Genomic DNA, 22,510 nt, shown 5'->3' with positions numbered 1-22,510 from the left:
CCAAGCGTTCTGTACTAACAACAGCAGTCAAGCACCCAAGTTAACTGGCTAACTTGCGAGCTACTTCCAGACACAAATGAGAGAACAGCTCACTGAACATTACTCGCCCTAGCAGAGCTGGTTAGGCTGTTTTTATGTTGTCCAGAGTGTTGGTGACTGCAACTGTGCTGACAGATTGTCCATTCGTAAATTCAGAGTGTTTCGCTCTCAGAGCGTTCAGAGTGCACACTGGACACTCTGGCCGATGAGTAGGGTTGATCCGAGCATTCCAGACACAAATGAGAGAACACCCCACTCTGACCATTTTACTCACCCTAGCAGAACTGGTTAGGTTGTTTTCATGTTACGCAGAGTGTTGGTGACTGTAACTGTGCTGCTGGCAACAAGTTAATTACACTTTTTTGGGCCGTTTACAGACACCAGCAATATTCAACGGGTGTTGAGCGTTCACAAATTCATCAGTTACTCTTCGCTCTGGCACACAGACGAGAGTGCTCTGAAATTGGAGTAGATGGCCAGACTCTATTTACGAACGCACCCGATATGTTTTTTGCATATTGAAGTCTTTTGTTAAGACATGTAGCTAGCTACAGTAGGTAAACAATGAACCATAATCTCAACTCATGACATTACTACCCTGCATGAATCAGCAGGTAGCTAACCAACCATGTTCAATGTTAACTAGATAACATTCGGCTATAACTAGGCAAGAAAATGACTCTGAGATACGAATAATAAGATCATACAAATAACGATAGCTAGCAAGCCAGCCAGCTAACATTAGCTAACAGTACACTTTAACTTGAAATGAAAAAGACTTTGTCAAAATAAGAAATGTATAATATCTGACAATGTAGTAAGATAGAGTACCTTACCCATATACATCATGGTTGGATGCTTCTCCCTGTCACGGATGACATGGTTACCCTTAGTTTGAAGATGTAATCCAGATACAGGTGTTTTCTCCATCTCCTTCACTATCACACTCGAATTACACCGATTTCAAAACTCGGTCCTCCAGAAAGTGGAGAGCAAGACTTACACAGTTGAAGTCGGAAGTTTACATACACCTTAGCCAACTACATTTAAACTCAGTTTTCACAATTCCTGGCTCCGGGCAGCCGAGCGGAAATGGAGGAAAACTCGCCTCCCTGCGGACCTGGCATCCTTTCACTCCCTCCTCTCTACATTTTCCTCCTCTGTCTCTGCTGCTAAAGCCACTTTCTACCACTCTAAATTCCAAGCATCTGCCTCTAACCCTAGGAAGCTCTTTGCCACCTTCTCCTCCCTCTTGAATCCTCCTCCCCTGCCCCCCCCCTCCTCCCTCTCTGCAGATGACTTCGTCAACCATTTTGAAAAGAAGGTCGACGACATCCGATCCTCGTTTGCTAAGTCAAACGACACCGCTGGTTCTGCTCACACTGCCCTACCCTGTGCTCTGACCTCTTTCTCCCCTCTCTCTCCAGATGACATCTCGCGTCTTGTGACGGCCGGCCGCCCAACAACCTGCCCGCTTGACCCTATCCCCTCCTCTCTTCTCCAGACCATCTCCGGTGACCTTCTCCCTTACCTCACCTCGCTCATCAACTCATCCCTGACTGCTGGCTACGTCCCTCCCGTCTTCAAGAGAGCGAGAGTTGCACCCCTTCTGAAAAACCTACACTCGATCCCTCCGATGTCAACAACTACAGACCAGTATCCCTTCTTTCTTTTCTCTCCAAAACTCTTGAACGTGCCGTCCTTGGCCAGCTCTCCCGCTATCTCTCTCAGAATGACCTTCTTGATCCAAATCAGTCAGGTTTCAAGACTAGTCATTCAACTGAGACTGCTCTTCTCTGTATCACGGAGGCGCTCCGCACTGCTAAAGCTAACTCTCTCTCCTCTGCTCTCATCCTTCTAGACCTATCGGCTGCCTTCGATACTGTGAACCATCAGATCCTCCTCTCCACCCTCTCCGAGTTGGGCATCTCCCGGCGCGGCCCACGCTTGATTGCGTCCTACCTGACAGGTCGCTCCCTACCAGGTGGCGTGGCGAGAATCCGTCTCCTCACCACGTGCTCTCACCACTGGTGTCCCCCAGGGCTCTGTTCTAGGCCCTCTCCTATTCTCGCTATACACCAAGTCACTTGGCTCTGTCATAACCTCACATGGTCTCTCCTATCATTGCTATGCAGACGACACACAATTAATCTTCTCCTTTCCCCCTTCTGACGACCAGGTGGCGAATCGCATCTCTGCATGTCTGGCAGACATATCAGTGTGGATGACGGATCATCACCTCAAGCTGAACCTCGGCAAGACGGAGCTGCTCTTCCTCCCGGGGAAGGACTGCCCGTTCCATGATCTCGCCATCACGGTTGACAACTCCATTGTGTCCTCGTCCCAGAGCGCTAAGAACCTTGGCGTGATCCTGGACAACACCCTGTCGTTCTCAAATAACATCAAGGCGGTGGCCCGTTCCTGTAGGTTCATGCTCTACAACATCCGCAGAGTACGACCCTGCCTCACACAGGAAGCGGCGCAGGTCCTAATCCAGGCATTTGTCATCTCCCGTCTGGATTACTGCAACTCGCTGTTGGCTGGGCTCCCTGCCTGTGCCATTAAACCCCTACAACTCATCCAGAACGCCGCAGCCCGTCTGGTGTTCAACCTTCCCAAGTTCTCTCACGTCACCCCGCTCCTCCGCTCTCTCCACTGGCTTCCAGTTGAAGCTCGCATCCGCTACAAGACCATGGTGCTTGCCTACGGAGCTGTGAGGGGAACGGCACCTCAGTACCTCCAGGCTCTGATCAGGCCCTACACCCAAACAAGGGCACTGCGTTCATCCACCTCTGGCCTGCTCGCCTCCCTACCACTGAGGAAGTACAGTTCCCGCTCAGCCCAGTCAAAACTGTTCGCTGCTCTGGCCCCCCAATGGTGGAACAAACTCCCTCACGACGCCAGGACAGCGGAGTCAATCACCACCTTCCGGAGACACCTGAAACCCCACCTCTTTAAGGAATACCTAGGATAGGATAAAGTAATCCTTCTCCCCCCCTTAAAAGACCTAGATGCACTATTGTAAAGTGGCTGTTCCACTGGATGTCATAAGGTGAAAGCACCAATTTGTAAGTCGCTCTGGATAAGAGCGTCTGCTAAATGACTTAAATGTAAAAATGTAAATGTAATCCTAGTAAATATTCCCTGTTTTAGGTCCGTTAGGATCATCACTTTATTTTAAGAATGTGAAATGTCAGAATAATAGTAGAGAGAATGATTTATTTCAGTTTTTATTTCTTTCATCACATTCCCAGTGGGTCAGAAGTTTACATGCACTCAATTAGTATTTGGTAGCAATGCCTTTATATTGTTTAACTTGGGTTAAACATTTTGGGTAGCCTTCCACAAGCTTCCCGCAATACGTTGGGTGAATTTTGGCCCATTCCTCCTGACAGAGCTTGTGTATCTGAGTCAGTTTTGTAGGCCTCCTTGCTCACACATGCTTTTTCAGTTCTGCTAACAAATGTTCTATAGGATTGAGGTCAGGGCTTTGTGATGGCCACTCCAATACCTTGACTTTGTTGTCCTTAAGCCATTTTGACACAACTTTGGAAGAATGCTTGAGGTCATTGTCCATTTGGAAGACCCATTTGCGACCAAGCTTTTGCGACCAAGACTTATGTCTTGATGTTGCCTCAATATATCCACGTAATTTTCCTTTCCTCATGATGCCATCTATTTTGTGACGTGCACCAGCCCTCCTGTAGCAAAGCACCCCCACAACATGATGCTGCCATCCCCGTGCTTCACGGTTGGGATGCTGTTCTTCAGCTTGCAAGCCTACCCCTTTTCCTCCAAACAGAACAATGGTCGTTATGGCCAAACAGTTCTATTTTGTCCTCAGGCCAGAGGACATTTCTCCAAAAAGTATGATATTTGTCCCCATGTGCAGTTGCAAACCGTAGTCTGGCTTTTTAATGGCGGTTTTGGAGCAGTGGCTTTTTCCTTGCTGAGCGGCCTTTCAGGTTATGTCAATATAGGACTCTTTTTACTGTGCATATAGATTATTTTGGACCTGTTTCCTCCAGCATCTTCACAAGGTCCTTTGCTGTTGTTCTGGGATTGATCACCAAAGTACGTTCATCTCTAGGAGACAGAATGTGTCTCCTTCCTGAGCGGTATGATGGCTGCGTGGTTCCATGGTGTTTATACTTGCATACTATTGTTTGTACAGATGTATGTGGTACCTTCAGGCGTTTGGAAATTGCTCCCAAGGATGAACCAGACTTGTGGAGGTCTACAAAAAAATTCTGAGGTTTCTAGCGGATTTCTTTGGATTTTCCTATGATGTCAATCAAAGAGGCACTGAGTTTGAAGGCAGGTTTTGAAATACCTCCACAGGTATACCTCCAATTGACTCAAATGATGTCAATTAGCCTATCAGAAGCTTATAAAGCCATGACCTCATTTTCTGGAGTTTTCCAAGCTGTTTAAAGGCACAGCCAACTTAGTGCATGTAAACTTCTGACCCACTGGAATTGTGATACAGTGAATTATAAGTGAAATGATCTGTCTGTAAACAATTGTTGGAAAAAATACCTGTGTCATGCACAATGTAGATGTCCGAACCAACTTCCCCAAACTATAGTTTGTTAACAAGAAATTAGTGTCGTGGGTGAAAAATATTTTAATGACTCCAACCTAAGTGTACAGTGGGGCAAAAAAGTATTTAGTCAGCCACCAATTGTGCAAGTTCTCCCACGTAAAAAGATGAGAGGCCTGTAATTTTCATCATAGGTACACTTCAACTATGACAGACAAAATGAGAAAAAAAAATCCAGAAAATCACATTGTAGGATTTTTTATGAATTTATTTGCAAATTATGGTGAAAAATAAGTATTTGGTCAATAACAAAAGTTTATCTCAATACTTTGTTATATACCCTTTGTTGGCAATGACAGAGTTCAAATGTTTTCTGTAAGTCTTCACAAGGTTTTCACACACTGTTGTTGGTATTTTGGCCCATTCCTCCATGCAGATCTCCTCTAGAGCAGTGATGTTTGGGGCTGTTGCTGGGCAACACAGACTTTCAACTCCCTCCAAAGATTTTCTATGGGGTTGAGATCTGGAGACTGGCTAGGCCACTCCAGGACCTTGAAATGCTTCTTACAACGCCACTCCTCGTTGCCCGGGCTGTGTGTTTGGGATCATTGTCATGCTGAAAGACCCAGCCACGTTTCATCTTCAATGCCCTTGCTGATGGAAGGAGGTTTTCACTCAAAATCTCACGATACATGGCCCCATTCATTCTTTCCTTTACACGGATCAGTCATCCTGGTCCCTTTGCAGAAAAACAGCCCCAAAGCATGATGTTTCCACCCCAATGCTTCACAGAAGGTATGGTGTTCTTTGGATGCCACTCAGCATTCTTTGTCCTCCAAACACGACGAGTTGAGTTTTTACCAAAAAGTTATATTTTGGTTTCATCTGACCATATGACATTCTCCCAATCTTCTTCTGGATCATCCAAATGCTATCTAGCAAACTTCAGACGGGCCTGGACATGTACTGACTTAAGCAGGGGGACACGTCTGGCACTGCAGGATTTGACTCCCTGGCGGCGTAGTGTGTTACTGATGGTAGGTGTTGTTACTTTGGTCCCAGCTCTCTGCAGGTCATTCACTAGGTCCCCCCGTGTGGTTCTGGGATTTTTGCTCACCGTTCTTGTGATAATTTTGACCCCACGGGGTGAGATCTTGCGTGGAGCCCCAGATCGAGGGAGATTATCAGTGGTCTTGTATGTCTTCCATTTCCTAAAATTTGCTCCCACAGTTGATTTCTTTAAACCAAGCTGCTTACCTATTGCAGATTCAGTCTTCCCAGCCTGGTGCAGGTCTACCATTTTGTTTCTGGTTCCTTTGACAGCTCTTTGGTCTTGGCCATAGTGGAGTTTAGAGTGTGACTGTTTGAGGTTGTGGACAGGTGTCTTTTATACTGATAACAAGTTCAAACAGGTGCCATTAATACAGGTAACGAGTGGAGGACAGAGGAGCCTCTTAAAGAAGAAGTTACAGGTCTGTGAGAGCCAGAAATCTTGCTTGTTTGTAGGTGACCAAATACTTATTTTCCACCATAATTTGCAAATAAATTCATAAAAAATCCTACAATGTGATTTTCTGGATTTTTTCCCCTCATTTTGTCTGTCATAGTTGAAGTGTACCTATGATGACAATTACAGGCCTCTCTCATCTTTTTAAGTGGGAGAACTTGCACAATTGGTGGCTGACTAAATACTTTTTTGCCCCACTGTATATATATTTTTAAACGCGTTAGACAGGATTCCATGAAGGTCAGTCAAGAACTTTGAAAGTTTCTTCAAGTGCAGTCACAACAACCATCAAGCGCTGATGAAGAACCACCACAGGACTGACCCAGAATTTCCTCTGCTGCAGAGGATCATTTCATTAGCGTTACCAGCCTCAGAAATCTGCAATTAACTGCACCTCAGATTGCACCTCAGAGTTCAAGTAACAGACACATCTCAACATCAGCTGTTCAGAGGAGACAGCATGAATCAGGCCTTCATGGTCGAATTGCTGCAAAGAAACCACCACTAAAGGACACCAAAAATGTCCAAATGAGTTGCAGATTTCTTTAGTTATTGTAAGAACCGACGCTGGAGATGAGAAGCAGGTACGGGGAGTTGAACATTTAATAAGGAACAGACATCAAACAGGACAGAGACAGCGTCAGAGCCGGGTATGTAAAGATAAACAAACATTTATCCTGAAGCTGGGAACAGAGCTTGGGAACAGATAGCGGAGGTAATGACACAATGTCCAGGTAATGACACAGAGTCCAATAATCGTTGATGCGCATGACGGGGGAAAGGCAGGTGTGTGTAATGATTGTTGCAGTAGTACGTAATGCTGGGGAGCCTGGGAGAAGCGGGAGAAGGCGTGACAGTACCTCCCCTCTAGGGGTGCCACCCTGCGTCCCACCTGGGCGAGCCGGAAGGGCCGGCCGAGGCACGGGTGCTGGACAAGCCGGCTGGGAGTAAAATCCCGACGAACCGGCAGAGGCATGGGAGCCTGTCGATCCAGCTGAGGCGTGGGAGCCCGATGATCCAGTTGGCAGCCTGACGAGGCGGCTGGGCGTAAAAACCTAATAATCCGGCTGACGCCCTCTTAGTTTTTTCCTTTTCATGGTTTGAGTGCGAGTAGATATACAGTAGTAGCCCTACCAGTAATTATATTATATTGTGGCAAACACAACATTACAGTTGGAACTTAACTTGACCAAATAAAATGGCTCAATAGAAGGAAAAAAAGTTAAGGTTTTTAAGAGGATTATATTGCAGCCATAACCAACAAAGGCAGGTGCCTACTGTCGTCCTACCTGACAAATGGCAGCGATAGAGAGCAATAGTAATGGCGTCTTCTTGTAGGCACTAACTCCGCCATGGTTCGTTGGACACAGCTTATGGGAAAATTATTGGAAGTTTTGGAAATGCAGAAAATAAAGTCTGTGTTGAACACAGGCTTAAGAGATCTTATATGTTGTAATTTTTCCAATTCCTTTCCCATTAATTTCCCCCTTAGGAATGGTTGAACAAACCAGAGGTAACTCATTTCCGACTTTTAGGACTACAAGCTGGTGAGCTCTATAGACAAATAATATTTATTTTACAACAACCTATCTTAAACTAAAGCACAAACACGGAGCACAAAATAAAAAAGACAGTTTGAACAACTTATCCAATGAAAATGCCTCAACAAAAGGAATCTAAACACAACATATTTAAAGAACTGGTTTAGATTTTTAAATATGCCTACAATAATAATAATGATACACAATAATAATAATGATAAATACAAAATTGTATCAAACCTGAATAGCGAGTTGCACATAGTCCATTTGGCTGCACCAATGTTCTTGTCACCTTTGTTCACTACAATATTACAACTTGTACCCACAGAGGACAATCCACTTGTCGACTAGTTTTCACTGTACTCTTTCTCCTCTAACTTTAGTTTTACGTCAATGAAAAAGGCCTCCATCTGCGCTATCAAGAGTAGCCTATAGGCCGAGGCCCCTCTCACTCGCCCTTTCTCTCTCTCCTCAGCAGCAGGTGCACGTGATCCGAGAAAAAAGTGACAATTTAGGAACAAGACCCGCTCGCTCGGGACTCGGAATTTCAGATCTGAAGACCTCTCGTTGGAGGTACTCGAGGACCGGAGTTAGGAACCACTGCTCTAAAGGTATGGCCTCTGTCTCAATTAACATCAATTTCTGAATCCAAAATGTCTGTGTCAGATGTTAGCTTAGTCCCAAAAGGCACCCTTATCCCTTACATAATACACTACTTTTGACCAGGGCCATCAAAAGTAGTGTACGCTGAAGGGAATAGGGTGCCATTTTGGATGCAGATGTTGTGACTTACCCCCCTCCTCCGGTGATGTAGCTGTAGCCTCCCTGGCCCAGCCCGTAGCCGTACCTCTCCCCTAGACACACCGGTTCAGAGGGGTCATAACAGCTCAGCAGCATCTGCAGTCTGGGCAGGCTGGGGAGGGTAGACATGCATGTACAAACAAACACACGTGTGCACGCAGACACACACACACACACACACATATTCTCTCTTCACACAGGTGTGCACACACAAACAACTTACACACACCTGTACACTGGTATAATATTCCTCATCAAAACCTCCCAATTCTGACACCGCTGCTCTCTACATCCAGTAACTTCCGCACAAAATAAAATATAATACGTTTGCTGACTTTTTGACAGCTTTTTCACTGCATCAGGGGTTTTGGCATAAGTGTACACACATGTTGGACTGAGGAGGTACTATCACTCAGACACACCGTCAGCCATTGTGGCTTTTTGTCTGTCTGTCTGGCTGTGTGAGTCTGGCTGTGTGCATGTGTGTGTGTGTACTGAGAGCTTTACCTGATGAGTGTGTCATCATCCACCACCAGAAGCCATCTCGTCTTTGGCACTGCATCGCTGACATACCTCTCCAAGATGGCAAACGTCTTCCCACAATGACCTGCAGAACAAAACACACAGAGTACCATTTCTGTAACTCTAGGATGTAAGGTTGACAATCATTTGACAGGACATTAAAGGTCCAGATCTTAATTTGAGCTCTAGAATCCTCACTCTAGAACTAGAACTAAAAGTTAGGATTAGGGTTGACTGTGTGATATAGCTTTTTTTATTTTTTTATTTTTTATTTCACCTATTTAACCAGGTAGGCCAGTTGAGAAGAAGTTCTCATTTACAACTGCAACCTGGCCAAGATAAAGCAAAGCAGTGCGACAAAAACAACAACAGAGTTACACATATACAAATATACAGTCAATAACACAATAGAAACATCTATGTGTGCAAATGTAGAAGAGTAGGGAGGTAAGGCCATTAGGGGCGAAATAATTACAATTTAGCATTAATACTGGAGTGATAGTTGTGCAGATGATGATGATGTGCAAGTAGAGATACTGGGATGCAAAAGAGCAAGAGGATAAGTAACAATATGGGGATGGGGTAATTGGGTGTGCTATTTACAGATTCACTGTACTTGTACACAGCCATCGGTAAGCTTTTCTGACAGCTAATGCTTAAATTTAGAGAGGGAGATATAACTCTTCAGCTTCAGTGATTTTTGCAATTCATTCCAGTCATTGGCAGCAGAGAACTGGAAGGAAAGGTGGCCAAAGGGTGTGTTGGATTTGGGGATGACCAGTGCAATATACCTGCTGGAGAGCTACGGGTGGGTGTTGCTATGGTGACCAGTGAGCTGAGATAAGGTAGGGCTTTACCTAGCAAAGACTTATAGATGACCTGGAGCCAGTGGGTTTGGCGATGAATATGTAGTGAGGGCCAGCCAACAAGAGCATACAGGTCGCAGTGGTGGGTAGTATATGGGGCTTTGGTGACAAAACGGATGGCACTGTGATAGACTACATCCAGTTTGCTGAGTAGAGTGTTGGGGGCTATTTTGTAAATGACATCGCCAAAGTCAAGAATCGGTAGGATATTCAGTTTTACGGGGGTATGTTTGGCAGCATGAGTGACGGAGGCTTTGTTGCGAAATAGGAAGCCGATTCTAGATTTAATTTAGGATTTGAAATCCTTAATGTGAGTGTGGAAGGAGAGTTTACAGTCTAACCAGACACGTAGGTATTTGTAGTTGTCCACATATTCTAAGTCAGAACCGTCCAGAGTAGTGATGTTAGTTGGGCAGGAGGGTACGGGCAGCAATCGGTTTTTAGAGCAATTGGTTGAAGAGCATGCACTTAGTTTTACTAGCATTTAAAAGCAGTTGGAAGCCACAGAAGGAGTGTTGTATGGCGTTGAAGCTCGTTTGGAGGTTTGTTAGCACAGTGTCCAAAGAAAGGCCAGATGTATACAGAACGATGTCGTCAGCATAGAGGTGGATCAGAGAATCACCAGCAGCAAGAGTGACATCATTGATATATACAGAGAAAAGAGTCGGCCCGGGAATTGAACCCTGTGGCACCCCCATAGAGACTGCCAGGGGTCCGGACAAAAGGCCTCCGATTAGACACACTGAACTCTATCTGAGAAGTAGTTAGTGAACCAGGCGAGGCAGTCATTTGAGACAAGGCTATTGAGTCTGCCGATAAGAATGTGGTGATAGACAGAGTCGAAAGCCTTGGCCAGGACGTTGAAGACGGCTGCACAGTACTGTCTTTTATAGATGGCGGTTACGATATCGTTTAGGACCTTGAGCGTGCCTGAGATGCACCCATGACCAGCTCGGAAACTAGATTGCATAGTGGAGAAGGTATGGTGGGATTCGAAATGGTTGGTGATCTGTTTGTTAACTTGGCTTTCGAACATTTTAGAAAGGCAGGGCAGTATGGATATAGGTCTATAACAGTTTGGGTCTAGAGTGTCTCTCCCTTTGAAGAGGGGGATGACTGCGGCAGCTTTCCAATCTTTCGCTATCTCAGATGATAAGAAAGAGAGGTTGAATAGGCTAGTAATGGGGGCTTCAACAATTTTGGCTGATCATTTTAGAAAGAGAGGGTCCAGATGGTCCAGCCCAGCTGATTTGTAGGGATCCAGATTTTGCAGCTCTTTCAAAACATCAGCAGTCTGGATTTGGGTGAAGGAGAAGCAGGAGGAGGCTTGGGCGAGTTGCTGCGGGGGGTGCTGAGATGTTGGCCAGGGCAGGGCAGGGCAGCCAGGTGGAAAGCATGCCAGCCATAGAAAAATGCTTATTGAAATGATCGATTATCGTTCGTTATAGGTGGTGACAGTGTTTCCTATCCTCAGTGCAGTGGGCAGCTGGGAGGAGGTGCTCTTATTCTCCATGGACTTTACAGTGTCCCAGAACTTTTTGGAATTAGTGCTACAGGATGCAAATTTCTGTTTGAAAAAGCTAGCTTTAGCTTTCCTAACTGACTGAGTATATTAGTTCCTGACTTCCCTGAAAAGTTGTATATTGCGGGGGCTATTCGATGCTAATGCAGAACGCCACTGGATGTTTTTGTGCTGGTCAAGGGCAGTGAAGTCTGGAGTGGGCAATATCTGTTCTTAGTTCTACATTTTTTGGCATGCTTATTTAAGGTGGTGAGGAAAGCACTTTTAAAGACAACCAGGCATCCTCTACTGACGGGATGAGGTCCATATCCTTCCAGGATACCCGGGCCAGGTCGATTAGAAAGGCCTGCTCGCTGAAGTGTTTTAGGGAGCGTTTGACAGTGGTGAGGGGTGGTCGTTTGACCGTGGACCCATTATGCACGCAGGCAATGAGGCAGTGATCGCTGAGATCCTGGTTGAAGACAGTAGAGGTGTATTTAGAGGGCAAGTTGGTCAGGATGATATCTAAGAGGGTGCCCATGGTTACAGAGTTAGGGTTCTACCTGGTATGTTCCTTGATAATTGAGGTCATCTAGCTTAGATTGTAGGACGGCCGGGGTGTTAAGCATAGCCCAGTTTAGGTCACCTAACAGTACGAACTTGTCACGTCCTGACCTTAGTTCCTTTTTTATGTCTCTGTTTTAGTTTGGTCAGGGCGTGAGTAGGGGTGGGCATTCTATGTTTTGTATTCTAGGTTTTGTATTTCTGGTTTTGGCCTGGTATGGTTCCCAATCAGAGGCAGCTGTCATTCGTTGTCTCTGATTGAGAACCATACTTAGGCAGCCTGTTTTCCCATTATGGGTTGTGGATAGTTGTTTTCTGTGTCTGTGTTTTACCGTAGAGAACTGTTTCGGTTTTAATTTATTTCTCTTGTTCTTTTGTATTCTGTGTTCAGTTTAATAAATATATTATGTACACTTACCACGCTGCGCATTGGTCCGATATTTCATACTCCTCGTCAGAGGAAGAAGAAAATCGTTACAGAACTCTGAAGATATCAATTCAGATATGGTGTCCAGGCCACAGCTGGGGGGGGTCTATAACAAGCGGCAATGGTGAGAGACTTATTTCTGAAAAGGTGGATCGAAAGGTTTCAAGATCGAATCCCTGAGCTGACAAGATAAAAAAAACTATAGTTCTGCCCCTGAACAAGGCAGTTAACCCACTGTTCCTAGGCTGTCATTGAAAATAACAATTTGTTCTTAACTGACTTGCCTAATTAAATAAAGAATTGAGGAGTATACCACCTCAGTCACCGGCTTCATCAATAAGTGCATTGATGACGTTGTCCCCACAGTGACCGTACGTACATATCCCAACCGGAAGCCATGGATTACAGGCAACATCCGCACCGAGCTAAAGGCTAGAGCTGCCGCTTTCAAGGAGCGGGATAATAATCCAGACGCTGATAACAAATCACGCTTTGTCCTCCGAAGAACCATCAGACAGGCAAAGCATCATCACAGGACTAAGATTGAATCATACTACAACGGCTCTGACGTTCGTCGGATGTACCAGGGCTTTCAAACCACCTCTCTGGCAAAACATTTTAGTGCCCCCACCCATCTTGACGGCGTAGTGAAACGTTTAAGTTTTAAAGTTAATTTTAAAGGGCATAAATGTAATATTTTTGTGGCCAGCAAATCTCCAGTCAAATTGACTGGTGCTGAGCAATTTGTATAAATCAAATCAAATGTTATTGGTCGGATACACATATTTAGCAGATGCTATTGCGGGTGTAGCAAAATGCTTGTGTTCCTAACTCAAACAGTGCAGAAATATATAACAGTACACAATAATATACACAAAAAAGAGTATAAATATACAGTACCAGCCAAAAGTTTGAACACAGGTACTCATTCAAGGGTTTTTCTTTATTTTTAATATTTTCTACATTGTAGAAACAGTGAAGACCTAAAAACTATAACATAACACATATGGAATCACGTAGTAACCAAAAAGGTGTTAAACAAATCAAAATACCTTTTATATTTCAGATTCTTCAAAGTAGCCACCCTTAGTCTTAATGACAGCGTTGCACACTCTTGGCATTTTCTCAAGAAGCTTCAGGAAGAATGCTTTACCAACATGTGGTGATTCACATTTTCAGTTTTGCGCGAAATGCTGCCATCTATCCACGTCTTTTGGTTCAGATAGGTTTTAATTGTCACAGTGGGAACAACATCCACGTTACACATCCTGAGTACTGCACGCTAATGGATTGTGCCACAATTGGTTAGTGTTAGTCTTAGGTCCAGTCAACTTGAGCGTCTCCGTAAGCTAACATTCGGTTAGCGTGCGGCTCAGGCCCAGTCAATTTGACAACAAGAGCCGATCTGTCTTTGGTTGACTAATAAGTAGGATGCACCAATAGAATGCAATTTCATTACTGTAGATACAGTACAAGTCAAAAGTTTGGACACATCTACTCATTCAAGGGTTTTTCTTTATTTTTACTATTTTCTACATTTTTCTACATTGTAGAATAATAGTGAAGACATCAACACTATGAAATAAAACATATGGAATGATGATTGGTTAAATAGCACTTACACAGCCTGAAGGTTTGTTTTGGGTCACTAAGTGCAAACTAGATAGGATGGCGTATCACTTCAGAATGCTGTGGTTGCCATGCTGGTTGAGTGTGCCTTGAATTCTAAATAAATCACAGACAGTGTCACCAGCAAAGCACCCCATCACACCTCCTCCTCCATGTCACGGTGGGAAGCACACATGTGGAGATCATCCGTTCACCTACTATGCATCTCTCAAAGACACTGCGGTTGGAACCAAAAATCTCAACTTTGGACTCATCAGACCAAAGGACAGATTTCCACCGGTCTAATGTCCATTGCTCGTGTTTCTTGGCCCAAGCAAGTCTCTTCTTCCTATTGGTGTCCTTTAGTAGTTTTTTTTTTGCAGCAATTCGAACATGAAGGCCTGATTTGTGTGACAGTGTGTATGGCGTCGTGTGGGCGAGCGGTTTGCTGATACCATACTCACCAGACATGTAACCAATTGAGCATGTTCCTGATGCTCTGGATTGACATGTACAACAGCATGTTCCAGTTCCCGCCAATATCTATCATCTTTGCACAGTGAAGAGGAGTGGGACAACATTCCACAGGCCACAATCAACACCCTGATAAACTGTATGTGAAGGAGATATGTCGTGCTGCATGAGGCAAATGGTGGTCACAGCAGATACTGACTGATTTTCTGATCCACACCCTTACCTTTTTTTTTAGGTATCTGATACCTGTATCTGTATTCCCGATCATGTGAAATCCATAGATTAGGCCCTAATAAATTGATTTCAATTGACTGATTTCCTTTATTGAACTGTAATGCAGTAAAATCTTTAACATTTTTGTTCAGTGTAATAAAAGCATTGCTTTAATCTATCATCGTATTTGGGGATCCGAGAAAAAATAGCCTTTGATAAACACATTTCATGTCATTTTACATCATTTTACATGAGTGGAGACGAGAATAATATTTTTGAATACAACACCAGAGCATGTGACTCGAGTTTAAGTGAGGAACCACGAATGTGTAATTTGGCTGGAGTGCTGAGAGAATTGAAAAAAAAGGAGTGGGAGTGTTGGCCCAGCTCTAATTTTGCTACGGTTCAACCATGAGCTCTGGGCATGATCTACACAGCATATTTCACTTCCTTTATCCCCATTCTGTTGTATTTAGCCTACCCCACTACTAGGTATGCACAGAGAAAAAGCAACTTGTTTTTTAAGGAGGGCATGGTGACTGAAGGAATTGGCTGAGAAAATCTATGGATAGTAGACTATAATTCTGTCTGTCAAAGCCCCCGTTAGAAAGAAATGACCGTGAACACGGAGGCTGTACCCACTTAAAGTTCCAGTTTTAACAGTGGCCAAGTAGACTACTGTGGCTATTTGATCAGAATGTAGGCCTACCAGAGTGGCCTACCATCAAAAACAATGGAGAAAATGCATCCCGTAACATTTTAACATGGAAATAGCTGTTCTATCATTCTGCCTACAGTAGCAGCCAATGTGTGGTGTTCAATGTTTGCCTACCTTTGACCTTAAAACAAACAAAAAAACACTTTACAAAATAAAACCCATTATTATTCCCATTCCATTTTTACAGAAAATCAGATAAATTATGCTACCCTCTACTTAGCTTATTCAAGGCAGTCTCAAAATACAACACTGCCTCTTCAGACCAAAAAAAAATATTTCCCCGACTAGCGTTCAAAGATGTTTAGAAATGTACACGTTTTGTGCTCTTGTAGGAAGCAATCCCTCCTCTATTGCTGACTATACAATTATCTATAACTGGGTTACTAGCAAAGGATATTAACAAATGTAATGGTAGGAGGTAATGGTAGGAGGACTCACTGTAGCTGATCGGGTGATGACATGACTTTTGCAGTTAAATAAGAGAAACTCATAAATGAGACTCAGATCATACAAAGTCATTTTACAATTAAATCTGTCAGAATCTCAAATGTCAGAATAATAGTAGAGAGAATTATTTATTTCAGCTTTTATTTCTTTCATCACATTCCCAGTGGGTCAGAAGTTTACATACACTCAATTAGTATTTGGTAGCATTGCCTTTAAATTGTTTAACTTGGGTCAAACGTTTCGGGTGGCCTTCAACAAGCTTCCCACAAAAAGTTGCAGCAAAGCACCCCCACACCCCGTGCTTCACGTTTGGGATGGTGTTCTTCGGCTTGCAAGCCTCCCCAGTTTTCTCCAAACATAACAATGGTCATTATAGCCAAACAGTTCTATTTTTGTTTCATCATACCAGAGGACATTTCTCAAAAAAGTACGATCTTTGTCCCCATTTGCAGTTGCAAACCGCAGTCTGGCTTTTTTAGGGCGTTTTTTGAGCAGTGGCTGCTTCCTTGCTGATCAGCCTTTCAGGTTATGTCGATATAGGACTCGTTTTACTGTGGATATAGATACTTTTGTACCTGTTTCCTCCAGCATCTTCACAAGGTCCTTTGCTGTTGTTCTGGGATCGATTTGCACTTTTTACACCAAAGTACGTTCATCTCTAGGAGACAGAATGCCTCTCCTTCCGGAGCGGTATGAGGGCTGCGTGGTCCCATGGTGTTTATACTTGCGTACTATTGTTTATACAGATGAACGTGGTACCTTCAGGCATTTGGAAATTGCTCCCAAGGATGAACCAGACTTGTGGAGGTCTACACATTGTTTTATGAGGTCTTGGCTGATTTCTTTGATTTTCCCATGATGTCATGTTTGAAAGTAGACCTTGATATACATCCACAGGTACACCTAATTATGTCAATTAGCCTATCAGAAGCTTCTAAAGCCATGCCATCATTTTCTGGAATTTTCCAAGATGTTTAAAGGCAAAGTCAACTTAGTGTATGTACATTTCTGACCCAATGGAATTGTGATACAATGAATTATAAGTGAAATAATCTGTCTGTAAACAACTGTTGGAAAAATTACTTGTGTCATGCACCAAGTAGATGTCCTAACCGACTTGCCAAAACTATAGTTTGTTAACAAGAAATGTGTGGAATGGTTGGAAAACAAGTTTTAATGTCTCCAACCTAAGTGTATGTAAACTTCCAACTTCAACTGTAGATACAGTAGAATAGGATAGAATACAGTATATACATATGAGATGAGTAATGCAAAATATGTAAACATTATTAAAGTGACTAGTGTTCCATTATTAAAGTGACCAGCGATTCCAAGTATATGTATATAGGGCAGCAGCCTCTAATGTGTTAGTGATGGCTATTTAACAGAATTTAACAGTCTGTCAAATAGACATCAACATTAAAATAGGGAGCTGCCCATTTTAAGGTCAGGCACCACACCCTAATAGGGATTTTTGTCTCTTAATCATATGACAATCAACTTTTACCAGTTGAATGTAGACACAAATAAAATAATTGTCCGGTCAAAAGTAGTGCACTATGCAGGGAATAGGGTGCCATTTGGAACGATGACAGAGTGGTGAATGAGCTTTCCATGCAGCACTACGCCAAGGCCAACCAAGGTTTATAAAATGTTTAATTTAGCGTGCCATTGAATAATGATAATTAGGGCGATTGCACAGCCTCGGCTCTGTGGGATTGTGCGTGAAAGACAGAGTGTTGGCTTCGTCTGTTCCAGATACACTGATTTACTGCATATTACAGCACAAGCATTCCATTACACACCATTCCCTTCCTCTGCCCCTTTCCCACTGGAGAATTGATAGGTGAAGTTGTCATAATTAAGATAAAATCAGAAGAGAGCAAAGTTGATAGTTAATAAGCCTATTCAGAGCTTACTTGAACTCTTCTATAAAATAAATAGTCAATAAAGGTAATTTACTCGCAGAGCAGTGGTACTGGTTGAATCAGAGGTTTCCATATTCATTCCAAAACCATCATAAAAGTTGGGCATTTCCACCTGATAAGACTATCTATCAAATCACACAACATCTAATCGAGCCACCATATTCAAATTCCTGCTACTGTGGGCATATTCGACATTATTAACAGGTCTACCTGAAGTCATGCTGACATTGTTACTATCTCTTACACTTCAATGGATGCAGTCTGTCACAAGAGTCCTGAATTAAAATGACCAGGGTCACAATCATGAAAAAACAAACAATCCGGCCATCGTCGTTTGACATTGAGAACCGTGGAAGAGATGAGAGCTGACATATTAGTAAATGCGCAGATTGCGCATCTCAGTCAACAGACAAGACACCCAATTAACAACCTCGTGAAAAAGCAGTGGCAAAACAGAGGCACAAAATGTTCCCACAGCCCTTTGTTGCATCCCAAATGTTATGAGAGCAGGATCGGACAGGAAGCCAAATTATGCTTGATTAAATAATAACAACAAAATATAATGTGTAGTGCAATTGGTTGAATGGTATAACGTGCCTGTAGCATCAGACTCGCCATCTGCCAGAGTTTGTCAGACTGAATCAAATCAGGAAATAACTCAGTCCTTATCTATTCAATTCACTTGGGCATATAGCTGAATCTACACATCTGCTAGCATGCGACGTAATGTCATCTCGAAATAAGAGGTGAATCATCTTAGATCTTCGCTTCATACACATTATTTAGCGATCTTTATCTTTGAACAAAATCAACTCTGAACTTTTCAACTGTGCTTTTGAAATTGCATCAAATTGTCTCAATTGCAACAGGTCCTGACTAGAGTGGATATGTAGATGGAAGCAGGGCCTGTATTCACATTGCGTTTCAGATTAAGTGTGCTGATCTAGGATCAGGTCCTCCCTGTCCATGTAATCTTAATATTTATTCATATCTAAATCAGGCAAAAGTGATCCTAGATTAGCACTCCAACTCTGAGACATTTTATGGATAGAGGCCCTGGACTAACTCACCTCTCTCTGTGTTGGGGACTCCTAGATCGATGGTAGGTATGGAAGGGTCAGTGTGGTCACTGTAATACTCCAACAGAAATGCCTCTCTCTCCCACGTCTTCTTCACCACTGGGACTGGGGCAGGACAACAGGACGACAGGTAAAACAATACAGCTCAACACGTCCACACCACCATAGTAAGAAGAATCAGGCTTCTGTACACAGAAAAGGTGCAGCATTACTAATTATGAATGTTAAAAACATATAACTTGTCTTTTACAGAACTTTTTGAAATAAACATTATTATTTCATTATTATAATCAGAACAATTAGCTGTGACCGACATGTCGGCTGGAGCTGATGTAGAATTTTCATGATGCTTCCGAAATTCAAACAGCCAAGTCAAAGCAAGTTTGTGCTGAGAGTTAAACCAGACCTGACAGAGTTAGCACTTTACCAGGCACACATCTCAAAAGGCTAAAAATACACTCTTTTAGAAGAATAGAGAAAATGTTGACATGAATATTTTACGAACATTATGGACCAGTTTAACCACCCCAGAGCTTCAGATGAGCTTCAAAGATCTGACTCACCCCTCTCAGTGTGAAACTTCTTACAAGTTTTCACAGCGACAAAGATGTCTTCCTTCTTTACAGGCTCCCCCTGTAAAAAAACATGAAAAAATTGACATATTTTAGGGAGTTTTTCCTGGTCAGGTCACGTGGTCAGGAAGAACATACATACTAAGAGGGGAGCTGTTATCATTGTTGAAGCACTATTGAGAAGGTGAATTTTTCAAATTCCCTGCCCCGTGTTGAATTGTCCTCGTGAATATTTCAATATCTCCTCAAGATAACACATGCGGTATTATTAGGTTTTTAGTTGAGAGTGAAATGTGAATTGGCCATCTTTATTTAAGTGCTCAGGTCTCCTGCCTGTCTGTCTGTGGCTCTCAGGCTGATGAGGCCTCTCTGTGAGGCTCAAGGCCTTCTGCTTTATGTCTGCATCTCAAATGGCACACTATTTCCTATGTAGTGCACTACTTTTGACCAGGGCCAGTAGGGAACAGGGTGGAATTTGGGACACACCCAACGTGTTATCACTATCTTCTCGGCATATTAGAGCTCTGGCAACAACCAGGTTAGCAGGAAGATGACGTGGAGAAAGGGTAGGAGGGAGACTAAAAGGAGAGAGCCAGCATAGTCAGAGATGAGATGGGGAGGGAGAAAAGATAGAAGAGAGAAAAGGAACAAGCCAGGATAGGCAGAAATGAGAGGGGGAGAAAGGGTAGGAGGGAGTATGAAAAAATTATGGAAATGTATGCACTTGTAAGTCTCTCTGGATAAGAGCATCTGCTAAATTTCGAAAATGTAATTAAAATGTAATTAAATAAAAATGTGTAATTTAAATTAAATTAAAATGAGGGAGGAAGGGTAGAAGAAAGACTAAATGGAGAGAGCCAAAATAGCCCTGGATCTCTCTCCCTAAGGGGAATGAGAGAGGAGAAAGAGTATGTGATGGAAATTGTATGTTCGTGCTTTTCTAATAACCAATTTCTGTGTTCATGCTAGAGACTGAGTGAATGAATCCTCACTATCAGTGTCTGCAATTTGGCAGTACGCCCAGACCATTGTTTTGAGAATGAAAGATATCTCAGTTTCAAGAGAAGAAGCCTCGTCAGGTATTGGTCTGTCACATGCATGAACCAGTATTGGTTGGTCACATGATTGAAGCAAACGTTAATGATAAATGAATTATGAATAACGTATAATGTGTCTGCAGTATATAAGAAATCTAACGGGACTGCCCCGGAAGAGCTCCTGACAGATGCGCACTATGTTGCATCAAGTTTGTTGGGATCTCTCCAGTTACCTGTTGTGGCAGACCATAGGGTTGGGTCAAGACATTTACATAGATCGGACACGGACAGAGTATGATTAGCTCGGTTTCAAGGGTGTAAATAACAAATGAAAAGAAATGGATAGGTCTCCCCCATGAGACCCTCCCCGGGATACCGTCTTCTGGGCTCCGGGTCTTGCTGTATCCTGTCGGGCATACAAACTCAAACTCCCCCGTCTTAGCTCAGGCACCATCTCCAACTACACGGAAGTCACCTTTACTTCCCCCCAGGCCTCCCTTGTGTGCTGCCCTTCTGGCAGCTTTATGGGGCTTGTACAGCTGGTGAGCAATCAGTCCTGGATTACTCACCAACTCCCCAATCAGCCCCAATTAGTCCTCGGCGGAGAGCCCGTCAAGACCTGGCATGTCCAGCAGATTGAGCCATCGCCTAGTGATGTATACTCCGTCTGTCAACAGGCCTCGACGAGTCTCCCCCTGGTGGCTGACCTGCTGTACGCCACAATGTTAATAAACAATGATTCCTTGAAGATTGACTTTGAATGTCCCTGTGTAGAATTTCCACAAAAATTTGGCGTCAAAGAACAGGATGATTGATTCTGCCTGCAGAGCTTTCCAGTGGGGATCTGTGAGGCCTATTTTATGAAGCGCGAGGGAAATTCCCATCTGACCAAAAGAGGACGAGACCCGCCCAGACCAGACCCTTACTGTGAGCTGCCCAGGAGGAGACACATCATCCGCAAACAATTGAGGGAATATCTTTGAATTTATGAAGTCAATATAAATTAATTTGTGTAAAAAAATTATTATAATAAAACCAATAAAATTAAGGCGAATAACGCATAATAAGGTACCCAGAGTCTTATAGAGATTAAGGCTATTCACTAGTCTTATGAGAAGACTAGAGCAAGGGCGTAACGGTACCATGGAAAGCCCCGCTGACAGCTGTCTGTAGGCATTTATAGAAGAAGTGTGTAAGTGGTCTGCGGCCACTTCTAATTGTTTGTGAAAGATATATTTGGTGCAAATGGGTAATAAGGGAGATTACCGAGTGTGTTTGGGAGTAAATGAGGATGTGAAAGTTGTGTGAGAATGGAAAGGACATGTTAAGCCAATTGAAATTTGGATAAGCTGATTGATTGAAATTTGGATAATAAGTGGCTTGAAATTTGGATAATTAGAGGAATGAAATTGAGCTATTAAGTACTGAGTGAATGAGAGCTGTGTGAAAGAATACCACAATCAGTTCTATGTAAGTTTTTCGATATATAACGCTAACTACGGTTATCTAGGGATTCAATCCACCATCGCCCATCGTGGTCTGGGACTACTAGCACGAGTGTCATTGAGCACGGGGTGTTTTAAATGTATAGGAAGAAGCAGAAAGAGAATCATTGAAGATGCATAGGACGTAATGACAGAAATGTCTACGTGGTCTGAACCACTGATAATAGCACAAGTGTTATTAATATTGTAGGTATTTAGGAATTGTTGAAGATGCACATGGGGGGTGTGGATGTAAATACCTAAGTCCACTACCGCCCATCGGATCTATTAATCAATCAACCACATTTATTCATAAAGCCCTTTTTACATCAGCAGATGTCACAAAGTGCTATAGAGAAACCCAGCCTAAAACCTCAAACAGAAAGCAATACAGATGTAGAAGCACAGTGGCTAGGAAAAACTCTCTAGAAAGGCAGGAACCTAGGAAGGAACCTAGAGGGGAACCAGGCTCTGAGGGGTGACCAGTCCTCTTCTGGCTGTGCCGGGTGGAGATTTTAAGAGTACATAGCCATTAAGGCCAGATATTTCTACTTGATGTTCAAATGTTCATAGATGACCAGCAGGATAATTATCACAGTGGTTGTAGAGGGTGCAACAGGTCAGTGCTTCAGGAGTAAA

At 43.3% G+C, this 22,510-nt stretch overlaps 1 protein-coding gene across 2 annotated transcripts in view; it reads right to left on the bottom strand.

Moving 5' to 3' along the window:
• LOC115137514 (beta-1,3-glucosyltransferase-like) overlaps positions 1-22,510 on the bottom strand; it is a 167,276-nt gene that overhangs the window by 6,634 nt on the left and 138,132 nt on the right. For both annotated transcript variants that reach the window (XM_065024671.1, XM_065024672.1), the window contains 4 exons: positions 19,342-19,411; positions 18,770-18,883; positions 8,939-9,038; positions 8,424-8,543 (listed from right to left, as the gene is read on the bottom strand). In XM_065024671.1, the coding sequence (XP_064880743.1) occupies positions 8,424-8,543; positions 8,939-9,038; positions 18,770-18,883; positions 19,342-19,411 (404 nt within the window). The remainder of the gene's footprint in view (positions 1-8,423; positions 8,544-8,938; positions 9,039-18,769; positions 18,884-19,341; positions 19,412-22,510) is intronic.

Source organism: Oncorhynchus nerka, linkage group LG11, assembly GCF_034236695.1.
Source record: "Oncorhynchus nerka isolate Pitt River linkage group LG11, Oner_Uvic_2.0, whole genome shotgun sequence".
Taxonomy (NCBI): domain Eukaryota; kingdom Metazoa; phylum Chordata; class Actinopteri; order Salmoniformes; family Salmonidae; genus Oncorhynchus; species Oncorhynchus nerka.
This window is presented reverse-complemented; position numbering and strand designations above follow the sequence as displayed.